The sequence below is a fragment of the Onychostoma macrolepis genome, chromosome 11 (assembly GCF_012432095.1).
Source record: "Onychostoma macrolepis isolate SWU-2019 chromosome 11, ASM1243209v1, whole genome shotgun sequence".
NCBI classification, from domain to species: domain Eukaryota; kingdom Metazoa; phylum Chordata; class Actinopteri; order Cypriniformes; family Cyprinidae; genus Onychostoma; species Onychostoma macrolepis.
Window position 1 is genome coordinate 439,304 of NC_081165.1, and position 17,466 is coordinate 456,769.

Consider the following 17,466-nt stretch of genomic DNA (forward strand, 5'->3'; position numbering starts at 1 on the left):
TATCAGAATTTATCCTGTGCATGTATGCATATATATATATATATATGGATAAAAGCGTCTGCTAAATGACAATGTAAAAATTTATTATATAAGTGTGTACTACTCCTTTCTTAAGAAAAAACACACAAGACAAGGGAAACTGTTTTCATGTCCCATCTTTAATAAACATCCATTACAGCAGTTATTAAAATATACCTCTCTCTACAGCTAAAAAACAAACCCAGGCATAGGTCCGTTTATTTTTTACAGGCACTAATTCTTGAGCTCTGTAAAGAGCATGTAAACCATTTAAAAACACTGAACATCAAATCTGTACTGCGATATATTGCAGAAGTGCTGGAAGCTTGAGATGGAAGGCTCAAGATGATTCATTTTAAGTGTGGATTCTAATGCATAGTCATTCAAACACAAGGCTTGTTTTCAGGCACCTTGGCTCAGCAGCAAGAGCAAAAACAAATGTACACATACAAACCAGCAATTAAATAAGCAGCTCTAAAACAGCTTTAAAATGGAGGTCCATGATCTCTATACATTCTTACACTGTTCAGCTTTAATGCATCTGCTAAAAGGCAGGGTTGAAATAAAAGCATTTTTCTACACTTCAGTCAAAAGTTCAGTGGCAAATTTGAATGTGACTGAGAGAACCTGAGAGGACCCGCCTCCTAAAGGAACACGGGCTGATCTAGGCCAGTTAGGAGACGGTACGTCGATGTCGGCATAGTCTTCAGATGAATCTGTTACAAACCAGAGAAAAAAGATTATGACTACTAAAGTTGACATGATAGGTGCCACTATCTATTTTCTAAATGCATGTTACAGCTCTTATTGAGAACAATTCGTCCATGTAATTGCAGTGTCGTAACTGGATCTTTTGGGTGTAAATGACAAGACTCTTCTCTGGTGATGTATGGTGACTTCTCTAACCATGTAATCAGCTTGAACCCACCCCTGCAAGCTCACGTTCATCTGTCTCCGTTTTTCAGTGCAATGCTCATATCTCAATCAGCAACCGATGCACAGAACCAAGTCACTGTCCTACATTTTTTTATTTTTAGATTTAGACAACATGGAAAAGAAGGTCTGTAGTTACTTGTTGTTAAAGGGATAGTTCACCCTAAAAAAATTATTCACCCTCATGTCGTTCCAAACCTTCTTCGGAACACAAATTAAGATATTTTTGATGAAATCCGAGAGCTTTCTGACCGTCTATTGACAGCACCACAACTACCACGTTCAAGGCCCAGAAAGGTAGTAAAGACATCAATAAAATAGTCCATGTAACATCAATGGTTCAACCTTAATTTTAGGAAGCTATGAGAATACTTTTTGTGTGCAAAGGACACAAAAGTAATGCCTTTATTCAACAATTCTTCTCTTCCATGTTAGTCTTTGAAGCGCATTCAGGAGAGTGCATGCATGTGATGCCGGTGTCCTGACATTTTATCCTACCCGTCAGATTGTCCTACCAGGGCTTACTGCGCATGCGCACATCAATATTGTGTCTTATTTATCACACTGAACAATAAATTACTGTATTTACATTACTGTAAGCGTAGGTAAGGGTAGGTAACTTCTGCATCAGCAGCACCACACGCATACGGTGTGGTAGTCTTGTGAACATGCATCGAAGACTGACACGGAAGAGAAGAAATCGTTGAATAGTCGTTATTTTTGTTTTCTTTGCAGACAAAAAGTATTCTTGTAGCTTCGTAAAATTATGGTTGAACCACTGATGGCACATGGACTATTTTAACGATGTCTTTATTACCTTTCTGGGCCTTGAACGTGTTAGTTGTGTTGCTGTCTATGGAGGGTTAGAAAGCTCTCGGATTTCATCGAAAATATCTTAATTTGTGTTCCGAAGATGAACAAAGGTCTTACAGGTTTGGAATGACATGAGGATGAGTAATTAATGACAGAATTTTATTTTTGGGTGAACTTTCCCATAATGTACTATGTACTACGTAGACTTCAATAACCAGAAAAAAGAAATACTATGATAGTTTTCACCAGTAAAGATCTTGATTCAAGTTAGTTTTGCTTCATGAAGTATGAACAGAAAATAAAAAACAAGATCCAAACCACATCCATATTTGGTTTGGAATCTAATTAATATTTTTTTTGGAAAGTGTAAAAGTCTGAATGATCAGATTTAATTTCAAGTAGTTTTTAAATAATTCTTAACGTAGTATAAAGTGGGCAATATGTTTAAAGCGAAATACACTTCTCTTACCTCTCCTACAGCATTGGACAGGATCTGGATGATCTTCTCATGAGGTGTAGCTACGACACTCTGTCCATTGATCTCAATAATACGATGACCGACTCGAATGCCGCCCCGCTCAGCTATTCCACCCCGCATTAAACTGCAAATCTATTTCAGAAATCACATTGTGACACTCAGTACAGTTTTACAAACATAGTGTCAGAAAATAGTAGTAAACAGCTGCTTACAATCCCATCTTCCACGCTGAAGCCCAGCTGATACTTGGGGTCTGGACGCTTAATGATCGCACTGGTGACAGGTGGACAGTGAACGATGCTGAGCTTTACTATAGACAGGTTCTTTAAATCCTGGAGAATATGATAAATCAATATTTTGGCACGAGGACTTAGGAACTTTAATTTTCATTTCTGGTTGGTCTTACTCGTATGATACTTTGGCAGGTGGCGATGGGGAGGCCCACCAGACTGGTGCCATTAACAGACATGATGCGATCGCCAATGCTCAGCTCTCCAGATCGTTCTGCAGGGCCGCCGTGCAGCAGGTTGGCTACTACCACAGTCGGCAAGATGGAGCCCCAGCCAGACTCCACTATCGCGACGCCTAATATCTCTCCGGGCTTTTTTGATATGCACACCTGAAAATAAAAAGAGGTGAATGGGGTTCTTCATGCTATCTAGCTATAGTATTGAAAACAACCACTTTCAGCACAGATCCACACAGAGGAAAAGACATCCTTACCTCTCTGATGTTTTCAGAGCGAGAAAAGTGAACCAAGTCTCCGTTATACAGTTCTTGAGTGCCGAGGTAATCGCTGTACTCGCCTGGCCTCAGATCGCTAGCTTTTATTCCGTTAGCGTACAGAAACTGCTGATATGCAACACCAAAAGCCTGACCGATGGCCTGTGCGATGATCTGAGCCTAAAGAAGACATAAATAAGAGTAAGAAACTATGAAATGTAGATCAAATAATACATCAAAACAGGGCTGTGCAATTAATCGAATTTCAGTTCGGCCTCCAACGATTATGAAATAACAGTAATCGAGATAAAACTATTTTTGCGCCCCATTCCGCCCCCTTTCCAGCAGTGCTCTTTCGCGCCTCCATAAAAGCCCAATTTCACGTGCAAATCAGTAAAATCATATAATGAGACTTTTGCAAAATGGGACGTGCTTGATTTATTGAAGTATATTAGATTTATTCATGTTAATAAAAGCGTGAAAGAGAACTTGCGCTGTTCCTCGGGAGGATACTGTGTATGCGTTCGCAATCGGAACAGGACACGGACATGTCAACTTTTAGCATCTAAACGGTCAAATACACGCAAAAATGTGTAAAAATGTGGCGCTTGGTGATTATTCACGTAAACCCTCGCCGGTTATGTAATAAATGAACGTAAAGAGTTGAGAATGAAAATACTTATGTAACTCTTAAAGTTACTCTGCGGGTTAATATTCCTGCTGCCGAATGTGCGCTAAATATTAATCAAACAACAAAAGACAACAAAAACACTCATTGCTTTTGACTGAAGGACTTTTGTAGCTTTAATAAGAAATAAAGGAATTTTAATTCTTACAGTGAAGACTATGCTGTTTTATTTTACATTAGATTATTCAATTTCTGTAGTAGCCTGTTAACTGAATACTTTAGACTTGCATTAAAACAAATAAATAAATAACTTAAAGCACTCACATCCTCTGAAGAAAACACGTGGCAGATCATCCAGCACTTCTTCGGTGGTGCTGCAGAGCTATCCGTCGAGTCTGCTGATTTGCGATTGACTGGCTTCCTGCGGGCCATCAAAACTACAATTTTCCCAATGTCTGCGATGTATGAAATCATTTGCAGAGCATGGTCCATCATGGCCTCCTGGAAACATGAGAGAAATCAGCCACACATCAGAGAAGACAGCACTCACAGAACACAAGAAGGACTGTCAGGTTTGTAATCTGTCTAACCTGTGTGTCAGCACTCAGTACTTTGATTCTCTGTGTAGAAATGAACAGATCAACCTCTGTCATAGGCTGAGACTCTCCTTCAGGTGCCTAGACAGACATACAAATATATCAAATGGTGTATTTGCCATGTTAAAGCTGTCAAACTAAATTTGTAGAAATTCGAAAGAAAATAGGAGTAATGGTTTCTCGTGTAAAACTCGAGTGTGTGGGCTGTTTTTAAAACTTTTTAATTGGTTGAAAATTAAAAACCATCATTTCAAGTCGTTCCAAACTCTTAAGACTCTTCGAAACCTAAAAGGATTCTGTCAATCTTTTAAAGTCTAGGTAACCAAAACTTTAAAGATCCAAAATGTCATAAAGGCACTGTTAAATGAATCTGAAGTCTCTTGAAGAGAAATAAACGCTGTATATGATTAACAGATTTAATTTAGGCCTTTATTCACATTAAAACACATACAGAGTGACTCAAACATGGGAGCTTGTGTATGCGTTTTTAGATGAAGGCCTGTTTGGGAAGATGTTTTTTAATATGCAGCCCTGCAAATAAAGGCTTTTTAAACATGAAAATCTATGCGAGTGCCTGGTTGTGGAATTTCATCTCTTTTTTTTTCGTGATAAGATCAACCTAAAATCATTTGCGCTTTACTGTCCTTCTGGAGCAGGAGCACCCATAGTTGTTTTTTTTTTGTTTTGTTTTTTGGAGTACAAGATTGGACAACACTTTCTTCTGTTTCATACGGATTCATGTTACAACACCTTTATAACCTTTTCGGAAATTTTAAGCGAGTAATTTTGGTTACCAGGACTTTCAGTGGAGAGAAAGAAATCTCTCAGGTTTCATAAAAAACATGTTAATTTTGTGTTTGGAAGCTTAACCAAAGATTTATGGGTTTGGACCAACATGAGGGTGAGTAAATGATGGCATAATTTTCACTTTTGGGAGAACTATCCCTTTTAAGACTTAAAATATGTGTGCAAAAATAATCATAATTAATATTTATATTTAAAAATAATTTTCAAAATTTTACATTTAAAATTATACATTTAAAATTATTCAATTATTAATTTTAAATTTATAACAGTGGCTCAATTGGGCCTGCATATATAATCCTTATTGTTGATTCCTGTCATTACACTTGACAAAAATGTGTTAAATTGGTGTTTTAGAAATAAATAATATTCTTCCACCTTGATGCGATCCACAGCTTCCTGTGCCTGAGCCATCCGAGCATTGGTGGAGGGATTTTTCTCAGACTGTAATTGTGTAGATCCAAGATATTTAGCTCCAAAGATCACCCCATCCAGGAGGTCTTCAGGATCACATGGTCCAGGCACTAAGAACAACAAAAATGTACATTATCTGTATCAAAAGAGCTATGAAAGCACAACTTGTAAATACTTCTACACTGAGCTTCATACCATTCTTATAAGGCGGCTGTGTCTCAGCTTCCTGTTAAAAAACAAAAGAAAATGAATGATATCACATAAACAACTTAACCCGTTGGTTCAATTGCTGTGTTTCATTCAACTCAGAAAGTCAGAATACCCTACTTTCTCTTCGTAAAAGCACATAGAATGCAACCTGAAGCTCATTTTCCTTTTCATGAGACATGGGTGTACAACATCAAAATCTGTTTACAAATGCAGAATTTCGTGGAAACCTTTCACGGAATAAAAAATAAATAAATAAAATAAAATAAAAAAGATAATTGGACCTTTTAATCTCACAATTCTGACTTTATTTCAACACAAAGTTTAATACTTAATATCGTTAAATATTGACAATCGAATTGCAAGAAAAAATATCAGAATTGTGAGACGTAAATTGTGAGATACAAACTTGAAATTGGAGAAATGAAAATAGAATTTTGTGCAAGTAGTACACAATTCTGAGAACCTATTTATGTGAGTTACAGATTGTGAGATGTCAATTTTAAAAAGTGAGATCTAAAAGAAAGAACTGCGAGAAATATAGTCACAAATCCCTATTATTATATTATAGAAAGATGTTAAGCAGTAATTTCCCACATTTGCCTTTCAATGGAACTACAATCAAAAAGGGCTAAAATCTCACCAGATTATTGTTTGGAGAGCTGGCCTGATCCGCGCTCAGGCCTTCAGATGCCGTCCACTGATCCTCCTCTGTGATTCCTGAGACCAGCAGCTCGTCCTGCAGGTGTCTGTGCCAAGCATCCTCACTGTGAGAGATGGAGATCATCTCATCTGCATCACTGCTCTGCCTTCTGAGCCCTGACTGATGTCCGGGGGTCACCAGGGGTGTGTGAACAAACAGTGGGGCAGTTCTGGGTTCTTCAGGCTCTGGCTCCTCTAGCAGCTGTAGCAGATCTTTCTGATACTCATGTGAAAAGAGCAAAGCTTCAGGGATGTTTCTGTCTGCACATGCTGCCTGGACACTGAACTCAAGCTCTTGGAAGGAGGAAGCAGCGGCCTCCGCTGGAGTACATGAATTATGTGGAGCGCCGTGATTGGCTAATTCATCAGGTGTGCAGTGGGCGGGATTAGTTGGTGATGGATGAAAAAGATGTAGCTGAGTGAGGAGACTTTGAATGTGCGAGTGGTCAATATCATGTTTCGCACTTTTTTCTTCAATTTTCTTTTTCTTCATTTCTAGATTCCTCAATATTCTATCTCTGTCCTCGACGTAATTCTCTTTTGTTTCTCGCTGCTCATCCTGCTGTTGAAGTTCAGGCTTGTTCTCACACATTTCCTGAGCCAAAAGCTCTTCGGTTTTGTCAGAAGCATCACTGGACTCCTGAGCTCCATAATCACTTACTGCAGACACTGTGTCATCATTCAACTCTGTGTTGAAAGATCCAGAAGCCTCCAAATCTCCCACCGAACAGCTTTCAAGTTCTACAACCGAACCGGCCTCGCTGGAAGAGTCGGACCTCCAGTCCAGTGGTGGGGGTTCGATCAGGTTATAGGAATCTAGATCCTCCAACTCAGGGTTCTGCCAATTTTTACTGTGTGATTTTGAGAATTCAGGAGGGTTAGTTGAGTAATTAGAACCATTAGGATTCCAATTTGCATCCTGGGATGAAGCTTCTGTTTGAGAGTTAGAAGCAAGTTGGGAACTCTGTTCCGACTCCAAACTTCCATTGTAGAGAAAATCATCTGCCATTACTGCTGGTAATTCTTTGCCTCATCCAGTAACTTCTCAGCTTCCCTTAAGCAAGACTCTTAATAACCATTCATCTTCAAGAAGAGCCTTGATCAATGTAAAATGACCTAAATAACAAATTATCAAAGTGTAAGATTAAAGCAAAGTAGAGCTGTGTGTCATCAGTATAGCAATGGTAGGAGAAACCATGTGCCTGTATGATGGGTCCCAGTGGTGTAGTGTATATGGAAATGAGGAGGGGTCCAAGAACTGATCCCTGAGGAACCCCAGTGACCAGTTGATGTGCTTTTCTAGTGACTATACGTACTGTACCAGTAAAATATTTCATCATACCTACTCAATCTTTACTATTATTATTATTTTCCCCATTTTATAATTATAGTCAAGTCATAAAAAGCATGACAAAATACACATGGTTAGTATGAGAATAGGATAACTATTAATATCATTGTATATGAATAAGGTATTCATTGCTTAGTTCCCTTCAAAGTATCAAGCAATCACTATACCATGGTACAATCACAGTACTTTTGGTAAGGTAAATTTATAGCGTGGTCTACAAAGATAAGATGCAGATAATGACTATTTGTGTACGTAAGTAGATGGTTCAAAGAGCATGACACTGTTTATATATACAAGAATGCAAATCATGAGAGAACGACAAGTAGAAATCTGATTTTTGTGAACACATGATCCAAACACACAAAAAGCAAGATCTGTAAATTAACTTTAGTGTTATTTAATACAGCTTACCTTTTATCTAGATCTTCAAGGATAACTAATCATCAGTCAGTATCACGCAAATCCTGGCAGTCACTTAAAATGCTGGAGACTAAAGCCGGTCAAAAGGATCTCGTGTTTCAGTGAGACATTCCTACAAACCAACGAGATTAATGTTGTACAGAACAGAACTTTTATTCGGTTTTCACTGTGTTATTGTGCGACTCCACAGAACTTCAACGTAGTTCAGAACATCTCCACTGCGCATGCGCACCAGGTCAAGACACGACTAATCCATCGTGTCATCAAACGAGGTGAGCAGGAATGTCTATTTAAATCGTTAAAAAATGGCTCATATAAAAATATAAACGCGAAATTAAAAGCTTTTTCACATTTCGAAGAATCATAGAAAAAAAAAACTTTATTTTGCAATTACGCGTGAAACAGTATGTTACATTTTCACAAATCCATTCATCTATATTTACATTTTTTATGCATTTAGCAGACGCTTTTACCCAAAGCGACTTGCATTGCATTCAAGTTACATTTTTCACTTTTTATCAGCTCTTGCTTTCTTGGGAATCGGACCCATGCTCTACTATTTGAGCTACAGGAAATATATATACAATTATATTAATTTATTTTTTAATTATTCACCAGTGTGGAATTTGACCAAATTCCTAAATACATATTTATCAGTTAGCCTGTATAAATTGCACATTATTAAACATCATAATTAATTATTGCATAATACTTATTACAGACATGAAATCAACAAAGCCACTGTTTTGTAAGAGTAAAGCCATCCAATGATGCTCTAGTCTAGGAACATGCTCCTTGATCACCAGAGCTCATCTGTAGAAGGCCTATCAGTGAGGAGGTCGTTCCCATCAGTCCCACCAGCCATGGAGGAAACCGTCCAGCCCACAGAAATCCAGGCGGCATCCAATGAATGGCATTGCCGAGATCTGCCAAACTGCTCAGGATACTGAACACTTCCCCTTGGATCTGCCTCCGGAGCGCAGCTTCCTGAGAAAACACTTCCTCCCTAATAATCAGACACAAAGAGCCACTCTGTGTTTGTGGAGTGAATATGGAAACATTAACATTTAGACCTAAGTGTCATGCTTTTAAAAATTAACACCCACCTGCTCTCAGCTGAACCTGACCTTTGACGCTTCTGCGCTTTTCTCTTCAGAATCAGGATGGACCTAATGGATCTAATCACAAAGACTTTTGCTGTTTACCAAAAACAAACACAAATTGCACAGTACAGGGTTATTATTGTTAACTACATCTAAAATCTAGCAAAAGTAATATTGAATTAAAATGTCAGTGCATCCAAAATCCCCTGCTGTCTGAGTAGGTACAAATGTACATTTGTTAAAAATTGATTAAAAAATATATTATTTTCAATAACGTGTGTATGCGTGTAGTATGATTGCAATACATTCTATAACCACCATGGTGGCCTTGCTAAGTGACCAAAGGTCAGTTGTGCCACTTTCCTGAATTTTATGAATACTGTGAATTCGGACATACCCTTGCTATTTTAGTAAAACCCAGATACTACTGTAATTTTTGATTAATATATTTAAGTCGTTTTTATGTTTATAGTTTGTTTTCAATTTGATTTTAAAGTTTTTTTGCGTGTTTTTGTCATAGTTATTTTTTTTTAAGCCTATATAGTTTTCTTTTTAGTTTTAGTTATTCTAATAGATTAAGTTAAACTAAATGAAAATGTATGTCACCTTGGAAACTAGTTGAAATAAAGTATTTTTTACATTTTATTTCAGTCCTGTTTATTTTAGGTAACAAAATGTTTTTTTTTTATAGTTGTAGATTTAATTAAATATATTGACCCTCAATACTACTTATACTACAACAGCTTTTCACCTCTTATATAGGAGGCATAATTAGGAGGCAGGGTTAATAATTCTATAACAAATCTATAGTATAAATCTATAGTGATTCTACATTTACATTAAATTATATAACTTAATAACAGTACACTGTATGTGGTGCTGTCCAGTCCGCTCTCTGCCGTTACCTGAGTATGTTGAGGATAAGTGATATGCCCCAGAGGCCTGTGCTCAGCACCCACCACTTGTCAGATTTGGTTTTGATGAGCTCTGCATCTGCCGCCCAGGCGATGTGCTCACAAGGGTAATATAATTGATCCGCTACATTATTCAGAACTGACATCCAGCGCACCAAAGCATCCTCCTCCTGAGAAAAAAAGCCATTAAACCAGACTCTCTCCTTCAAAACTCCAGTGTTAGATTTAAACAGAGCCATCCTGTGTCCTCACCGAGGCTCCTAACCCATAGCCGGTGGAGTACGCCAGCATGGACAGGTCGTCAAAGAGCCGGAGAGTGGTTCTGCATTGACTCAACTGAGCGGAGAACAGCAGCAGACTCTTCCCCAATGAAGACTGAGAGTTCTTTCCAGCTAGAACTCCACCCACCAGCTGAGACCCATAGCAGAGGGTCCTTATCTGAGCCAAGAAAATAAACAATTAGAAAATTGTGCTGCAGTAATCAGCCTTTACAGATGACATCACATATAATGTCATTAATCAGCATGTATGCATAACTGGGAATATGCAATGTGCTTTCCTCACATCACACGTACTGCATATCTAACAAGATTTTATAGTAACAGCACACTGTAAATGTCAGACACAAACCAACAGGATTCTTTCACCAGATTTATAGTCATTTCAGTTCAAATGTATCATATAGTCTCATAAACTTATAAATAATGTTGAAAATAAATATTTTATAGTACTTTAAGTTTTTGCAGTACCTACTATTATTTACGTAAATAAAAAAAGAAAAAGGAAAGAAAAGTTGTGAAACACGTGTTGCCTATGCATACTCATAATGATCAAAAATGTCTCTTACTATAGGCAATAATCTCTAAAAATTACAAAATTTTCTAAATTATGATTGGATCTTACAGTTTAATTGAGTATTTTATATTATATTGTTTTTTTTAAATGCAATGGCTACTATTTACACAAATAAAAAAAGTTAACATGCAATGTACATTACCATAATTATTGTACATAGTGTACATTATTTTTCCAACTGTGCTTTTAACCTTTTAATCTAGTCTCACACTTAGAAAGACTTTTTTTAGTTTTTAGTTTAGAGCTTTTAGTTAAATGCTCGTGTCTGTAATTTGCAAACTATTCCTTTGTCTTTACTTATCACACATTCACACGTTTAACGAATGACTAATTACGACAATCAATCCTAATCAATATTCTTGCAGCGCTTGTCTTTCAGCAATATTCTGCACTGCTTTGGGAATTGAAGAATTGAAAGAAGCTTTAATTCAGAGTGATTGTGTGTGAATGTGTGTGAAATGAGCTCCATTGACACCTTCAGTGAAGCCGCTCTCACAGCCGTTCATGAGTGTTTAAATGCCGGGGAATATTCCCATCTTCCCACAGCTGAAGAAGTACAAGCAGGAGGAATTACTCCAGGAGAAACAACTGACATACTATTGGAAAGATGGAGTTTGAGGAAGAACCCTTCAGAATGAGAGATGAAGATACAGAGGAACAAACAGGTTGGTGTTTTCCTTAGTGGACTCAGCAGTGAAGTATATTTTCGCTCAATTATGTTTTATTTTGTTTCACACTTGTTATTATTTAAAAGAATATTGATCATTTAATATATGTTGACTTTAGACTCAACGGAAGTGAATAAGGACAAGCAGCATCAATTTCAAAACCCCTACGTCACAAATAAAGATGGAAAAGCTAGCATTTCAAAGACTGAGCAGAATTTCACACAGAAACAAGCTGGAAAAACTGGAGTCAAACGATCTTTCGCCTGCAGTCAGTGTGGAAAGAGTTTCATTCAGAAAGGAAACCTTACTGTGCACATGAAATCTCACACTGGAGAAAAACCGTTCACATGTGCTCAGTGTGGACAGAGTTACGCACATAAATCAAAACTCAAAAGACACATGAGAGTTCACACTGGAGAGAGGCCTTATACATGCACTCAGTGTGGAAACAGTTTCATTTATAAAGAACACCTAAATGATCACATGAGAATTCACACTGGAGAAAAACCGTTCGCATGCACTCAGTGTGGAAAGAGATTCAGATGCAAAAACGTCCTCAAAGATCATCTTCTCTCTCACGCTGGAGTGAGATCATTCAGCTGTGATCAGTGCGATAAATCATTTGTTGTGTCATCGAGCTTAAGAACACATCTTAAAGTTCATGCTGCTGTGAAGCCTCACTTTTGCTCTCTATGTGGAAAGAGTTTTTTAACACCGTCTACTTTAAAAGAACACGAAAGTATTCATACTGGTATGAAACCTCATATGTGCTTCGACTGTGGAAAGACCTTTACTACATCGAGCAGCTTAAAAACACACCAGATGATTCACACTGGAGAGAGACCTTACAAGTGCTCACAGTGTGGAAAGAGTTTCATTTACTCTTCATCCTTGAAAAATCACGAGCGAGTTCATACTGGAGAAAAGCCGTACCAGTGCTCTTCATGCGGGAAGAGTTTCACTAAATTAGGTAATCTACAGCGTCATAGGAATAAACATTGCACAAAGGCATCTAAGTGATCAATGGATCATTTTTCTTAAATAATCTTTTCAAAACGGTCAAACTTTAGTTCAGAACCTAACATAATAATACAGAAATTTGCAACATTTCTACAGTAATTCCGTCAATTTATATACCAAATCTATCAAAACAATAAGATGTAGCTGAACACCTGTTAATGAGTAATTTGTAGCGTGTTGCCATAAACTGCTATGATGTATGAAGGGAAATGTTTGTTTTTATGAGTCACATTAATTGTGGATGTGAGCATTTGTGTAACTGGCAACATCAGTCCATTAAATCATCATCCAAATGACAGATACTTGATTTTATCCTGTTTAGAGGTGATGCATTGAGAACATATTGTGAAAAGACCTTCTTGGAGTGAAATTGCTCAGAGAATCACAATGTTCATGAACTGTTTTATGATGTTTATAAACAGTCTGTATGAAAATATTTCAAAATCGGCAAGTTTGGTCATGGCATAGCTTATGGATGAATGGGGTTTGTTGATGACATTTTCTGACGTCTTAAATGTTGTGTGCAATGCACTAATTGCACATTTTGAAACTATGAGAAATAAAAAGGAATAAAACAAATTGTATGATTCGTTAATTTAATGTACTGCAGTTTGCATGAAATCAAAGGGTTAACATTTTATTTAACATTACAATTATTTTATTGCATTTATTCTATTTTATTTTCATTTTTTCTACTACCAACAGCAATCCACATTTTTTCCCCTCCAAAAATTGTATAATCGCAAATTGCTAGCCTCATACTATTTCAAAGAATATTTTAATTTCATTAATTAAACAAAGAAATGTTCTAGATTCAGTTTTGTTTAGAAAATAAAACATTATTTTATTTTCATTAAAACATTATTTTCTAACTCATCTGTTTTTCTGTAAATTATTATGCAACAGTCTGACACACAGAACTGGAGTTTTTAAGTTAAATGCTCATCTCTGTGATTTGCAAACTATTTGTGATTTGTGATTTGCAAACTGTCTTTACTTTTCACACATTTGCACGTTTAATGGATGTCTGATTACAGCATTCAACCCTCGTCAATGATCTTTCAGCTTCACACTCTTCAAGAATTGATAGTTTAACAGTGCTAGAAATCTAGAGCTCATTTCTGATTGTAATGACACTTTTGAGAAGACAACAACTAAAATACCATGAAGAAATAACAGTTAGATGAACACAATGCTGCAAACTTAATTTGTAAACGTTTCAATTTGCACCCAACTGTTATATTAAACTTTAAACTATAGGTTATATTGTAAACATGTAAACTTTTTTTTGATGAAATGTGACCCTGGACCACAAAACCAGTCTTAAGTCGCTGGGGTATATAGTCAAAAATACATTGTATGGGGTCAAAATGATTGATTTTTTTTATGCCACAAAAAAAAAAAAAAAAAAAAATAGGACATTAAGTAAAGATCATGTTCCATGAAGATATTTTGTAAATCTCCTACTGTAAATATATCAAAACTTAATTTTTGATTAGTAATATGCATTGCTAAGAACTTAATTTGGACAACTTTAAAGGCGATTTTCTCAATATTTTGATTTTTTTGCACCCTCAGATTCCAGATTTTCAAATAGTTATATCTCGGCCAAATATTGTCCTATCATAACAATTTCCAATCCTGAAAAATTGACCCTAATGACTGGTTTTGTGGTCCAGGGTCACAAATGTCAACAATGTCATGACATTCTACTTATTACAATACAATATACTCCCGATCTATTCTATTCTCTGTTCAAACTGAGATTTCAGTCATTAGTAAGTAGCGGAGGGTGATATTTGTGGATGTAGGATATGATTAAGTTTGTTGTTTAAAAAAAAAAAATAATAATTCATGGAATTACTTCAAAATGACTATTTGAGCAAGACATTTAAAGCTGGATAATTGAGAGCGATTATAAGTGTGATGAGCATCTGCTAAATGAGCTCCATTGACACCTCAGTGAAGCCGCTCTCACAGCCGTTCATGAGTGTTTAAATGTTGGGGAATATTCCCACAGCTGAAGAAGAAACAAGCAGGAGGAATTACTCCAGGAGAAACAACTGACATACTATTGGAAAGATGGAGTTTGAGGAAGAACCCTTCAGAATGAGAGATGAAGATACAGAGGAACAAACAGGTTTCTTTCAGGTTGCTTCCTTTTTTTTTTTAACAATAGCTAGAACCAATTTCTCAATAATGTCACTTTTGCAAAACTCTTCACACAGTGATCAACAGCAGTCTATGTGACTAAACTGAGGATCATTAACATTGCTTTGGCACAATATTACATTCAATGACTACTTCTTTGAAATTACAAATCATTTCTCTCTCTCTCTCTCAGACACCAAAATATTACTGGTCAATTTGCATGTTTACATAATCTTTTCAAAACTGTTAAACTTTAGATCAGAACCTAACATAATAATACTGAAATTTCTTGCTACGTTTGGAGGCATAATACAGTGAAATATATTCAAAATCTAAAAATACTATCAAAACAATAAGATGTAGCTAAACACCTGGGGAATAGGAATAGTTTTGTACTGTACTGTAATGTAAATATGAACTATGTAACAAGGCTACTGCAGTGAATTAAAAACAGATAGTAGCTCTTATTTTGTAAAGACGTTTTACAAAAAAAAAAGTTTATTTAGATATTTAGAAGTGATCTAAATATTGAGATTTCTGGTATTTCTGCCAGTAGAGGGTATGATAGGCTACACATCATAAAACTATGCAATATATTTTATATATTTTTTTCCTGACTATTATTTAATATGACCGGATGTAATAAGTATTATTCTCAGAATAATTTTCTATATGAAGTTTAGTCATTTAATAATTCCACAGATGTCCCCCCAGATGTCGATGTTTGTTTTCATTTTACCCACGTGTTTGTGATTCCATCGTGTTTCATGAAACGACTTTAAATCTGCTGTATATCAGGATGAGTGCTTTTATTTGATTATTTATCGGCAGAAATCTAAATCTGACCTATAAACATGCACTGATCGACCAGTGTCCGATTCCCGAACGAATGACTCCTAAGAGTCGGTTCATTGTATTTAATCATTTAACGTTACACTTGTAAACCAGCCGGAGCTCTTACAGAATTAATTCGACTCAGAAATTGAATCCTGAATTAGTTCTATTGTCATGTCCGACTTGAAATGAAACAATGTTGTACATACAGTGAGCTTACACGCATTCCTGACTAGTTATTCACATGAAAACGTGTTAAGATTATTTGAGTATTGAGCATATCTAACGTATTTAATGTAACGTTAGCCTAATAAATGTAAACAACGGGTGTATTATTGACGTGCTGTCAATTACATACATGTAGATACAAACTTACCACTTTATCTCTACCTCTGTATGACTCTAAGGCGTTTATGAAGGACTCGACTGAATTCTGCATGATTTTAGTCTCATCTGCAGACACTCAACCCTAAGAAGAGGCTTCTCTTTTGCAAATTTCCCAGACGAAAGATGTGACGTAGTGCATCCATTAATAAGTTTGCAGAACGTAAACGTATTTTCTAAACTAGTTTAAATTCATCTTTTTGACAGCAGTCTTGCGTTAGCTAAGTGGACTTCGTACAGGAAACTATTCATGTTCACGGCAGACCAAAGCAGTCAAGAGCCGATTTCAGTGGTACTCCGTAGACTTTGTATTGCGGGAAGCTGCCTCCTTATCATTTCCGACTTGTAACAAAAAAAAACAGAACAATGCCTACATGCTGCTGTGTGACAAGGTGTACAGCAAACAAGCTAAAACAAAAAGAAAAAAAAATGTTTTTAAAAGCTGTCGACGCTCGTAGAACGCAAATTTTTTGGGGTCGACAGCTTATAAAGAACATAGTTCTGTGTTTTTAGCATGTTTTACTGTAGACCTTGTCACATAGTAGCTTTCAGGCATTGTTCTGTTTTTTTTTTTGTTGTTATAAATCAGAAATGCCATTGAGGCAGTGTGTGGGCGTGGCCTAAATGATCTATCGGTAAGCCCCTCCCCTCGAACGCAGATGAGCCAATGGCAGTCGAGTATCAGTGGCACGGGGAGCGGAACTCGGACATCTGTAGGTTTCTTTCTGCGCTATAGAGAAACATTGGTAGATTCTCAGGTCGCATCGTTTTTATGGGGTTTATGCTTCAAAAATGAAAAAAACCAAAAAAAAAAAAAAAAACATGCGTCTGGGGTACTTGTAACACTGATTCCAGGTATCCTGAGAGGATGGGCAATGGAATTTATTTTATTCTATTTCCTAAGCCCAAACAAAACGGAGCAAAATGTCCCTAAGCATTCACCCCAATCCCAATGAAGACAAAAACGTTTATTTTCTGGTTGTCATACTCTTATTAAGCTACAATTTTCATCTGCTCAAGCAGAACGTTAATGTCATCTTGAGCTTTAGCAAGGTATCTCTGGCTAAAACTAGCAAACGTTAACGTTAGTGAGTCCATGCTAACGTACAAACCTAATTAGCGAACTGTTCTCCATGGCATATTTAAATCCCACTTGAATGGTGGTCCTTCTGTGTCCAAAATTTATCAAAAAGACAAAGGGACAAGGTTTTCACACTGTAGCTGTCATTGTAAGACAGTTAGCAACTCCGTTTGTTTGTCCGAGTTCGCAACAGTAACTAAGGGGGGCGGGGCTTAGGTGTCCACGGCACCTGCCAATCATAGTTGGGAGTGCTGGCAAAGAATACACTCTACTGCTGTAGGCAGTGACATTGCATTTTAAGTGTTTGTAAACAAAGAAAAAAAAAAACACCTGCATCATTATTGAAACTACGTTTAAAAGTAAATAATG

At 36.7% G+C, this 17,466-nt stretch overlaps 3 protein-coding genes across 3 annotated transcripts; 1 reads left to right on the plus strand and 2 right to left on the minus strand.

The window, feature by feature from the left end:
- Positions 1-140: 140 nt before the first annotated feature.
- si:ch73-40i7.5 (amyloid-beta A4 precursor protein-binding family A member 3) lies at positions 141-8,305 on the minus strand. Its single transcript, XM_058792101.1, has 11 exons — positions 8,079-8,305; positions 6,258-7,432; positions 5,603-5,633; positions 5,372-5,517; positions 4,184-4,270; positions 3,918-4,094; positions 2,966-3,145; positions 2,649-2,861; positions 2,455-2,574; positions 2,234-2,374; positions 141-734 (listed from the first exon to the last, which is right to left on the minus strand). Exons 2-11 carry the CDS (start codon positions 7,323-7,325, stop codon positions 663-665), a joined length of 2,235 nt encoding a protein of 744 aa, XP_058648084.1. The 5' UTR covers positions 7,326-7,432; positions 8,079-8,305; the 3' UTR covers positions 141-662.
- On the plus strand, positions 8,289-13,931 carry LOC131549710 (gastrula zinc finger protein XlCGF7.1-like). The gene is made up of 3 exons (XM_058792103.1): positions 8,289-8,359; positions 11,506-11,624; positions 11,746-13,931. Exons 2-3 carry the CDS (start codon positions 11,567-11,569, stop codon positions 12,645-12,647), a joined length of 960 nt encoding a protein of 319 aa, XP_058648086.1. The 5' UTR covers positions 8,289-8,359; positions 11,506-11,566; the 3' UTR covers positions 12,648-13,931.
- pex11g (peroxisomal biogenesis factor 11 gamma) lies at positions 8,449-16,285 on the minus strand. The gene is made up of 5 exons (XM_058792104.1): positions 16,009-16,285; positions 10,357-10,542; positions 10,096-10,274; positions 9,194-9,265; positions 8,449-9,093 (listed from the first exon to the last, which is right to left on the minus strand). Exons 1-5 carry the CDS (start codon positions 16,069-16,071, stop codon positions 8,868-8,870), a joined length of 726 nt encoding a protein of 241 aa, XP_058648087.1. The 5' UTR covers positions 16,072-16,285; the 3' UTR covers positions 8,449-8,867.
- Between the last annotated feature and the right edge of the window lie 1,181 nt (positions 16,286-17,466).

Coding starts and splice junctions, on each gene's coding strand:
- si:ch73-40i7.5 (XM_058792101.1), bottom strand. CDS start 7,325: ATGGCAGATGATTTTCTCTACAATGGAAGTTTGGAGTCGGAACAGAGT. Junction 5,634..6,257: donor GCTCTCCAAACAATAATCTG/GTGAGATTTTAG, acceptor GTTTTTTAACAG/GAAGCTGAGACACAGCCGCC. Junction 2,575..2,648: donor CCTGCCAAAGTATCATACGA/GTAAGACCAACC, acceptor CATATTCTCCAG/GATTTAAAGAACCTGTCTAT.
- pex11g (XM_058792104.1), bottom strand. CDS start 16,071: ATGCAGAATTCAGTCGAGTCCTTCATAAACGCCTTAGAGTCATACAGA. Junction 10,543..16,008: donor ACAGAGGTAGAGATAAAGTG/GTAAGTTTGTAT, acceptor TTCTTGGCTCAG/ATAAGGACCCTCTGCTATGG. Junction 10,275..10,356: donor GCTATGGGTTAGGAGCCTCG/GTGAGGACACAG, acceptor TTTTTTTCTCAG/GAGGAGGATGCTTTGGTGCG.
- LOC131549710 (XM_058792103.1), top strand. CDS start 11,567: ATGGAGTTTGAGGAAGAACCCTTCAGAATGAGAGATGAAGATACAGAG. Junction 11,625..11,745: donor AGATACAGAGGAACAAACAG/GTTGGTGTTTTC, acceptor TGTTGACTTTAG/ACTCAACGGAAGTGAATAAG.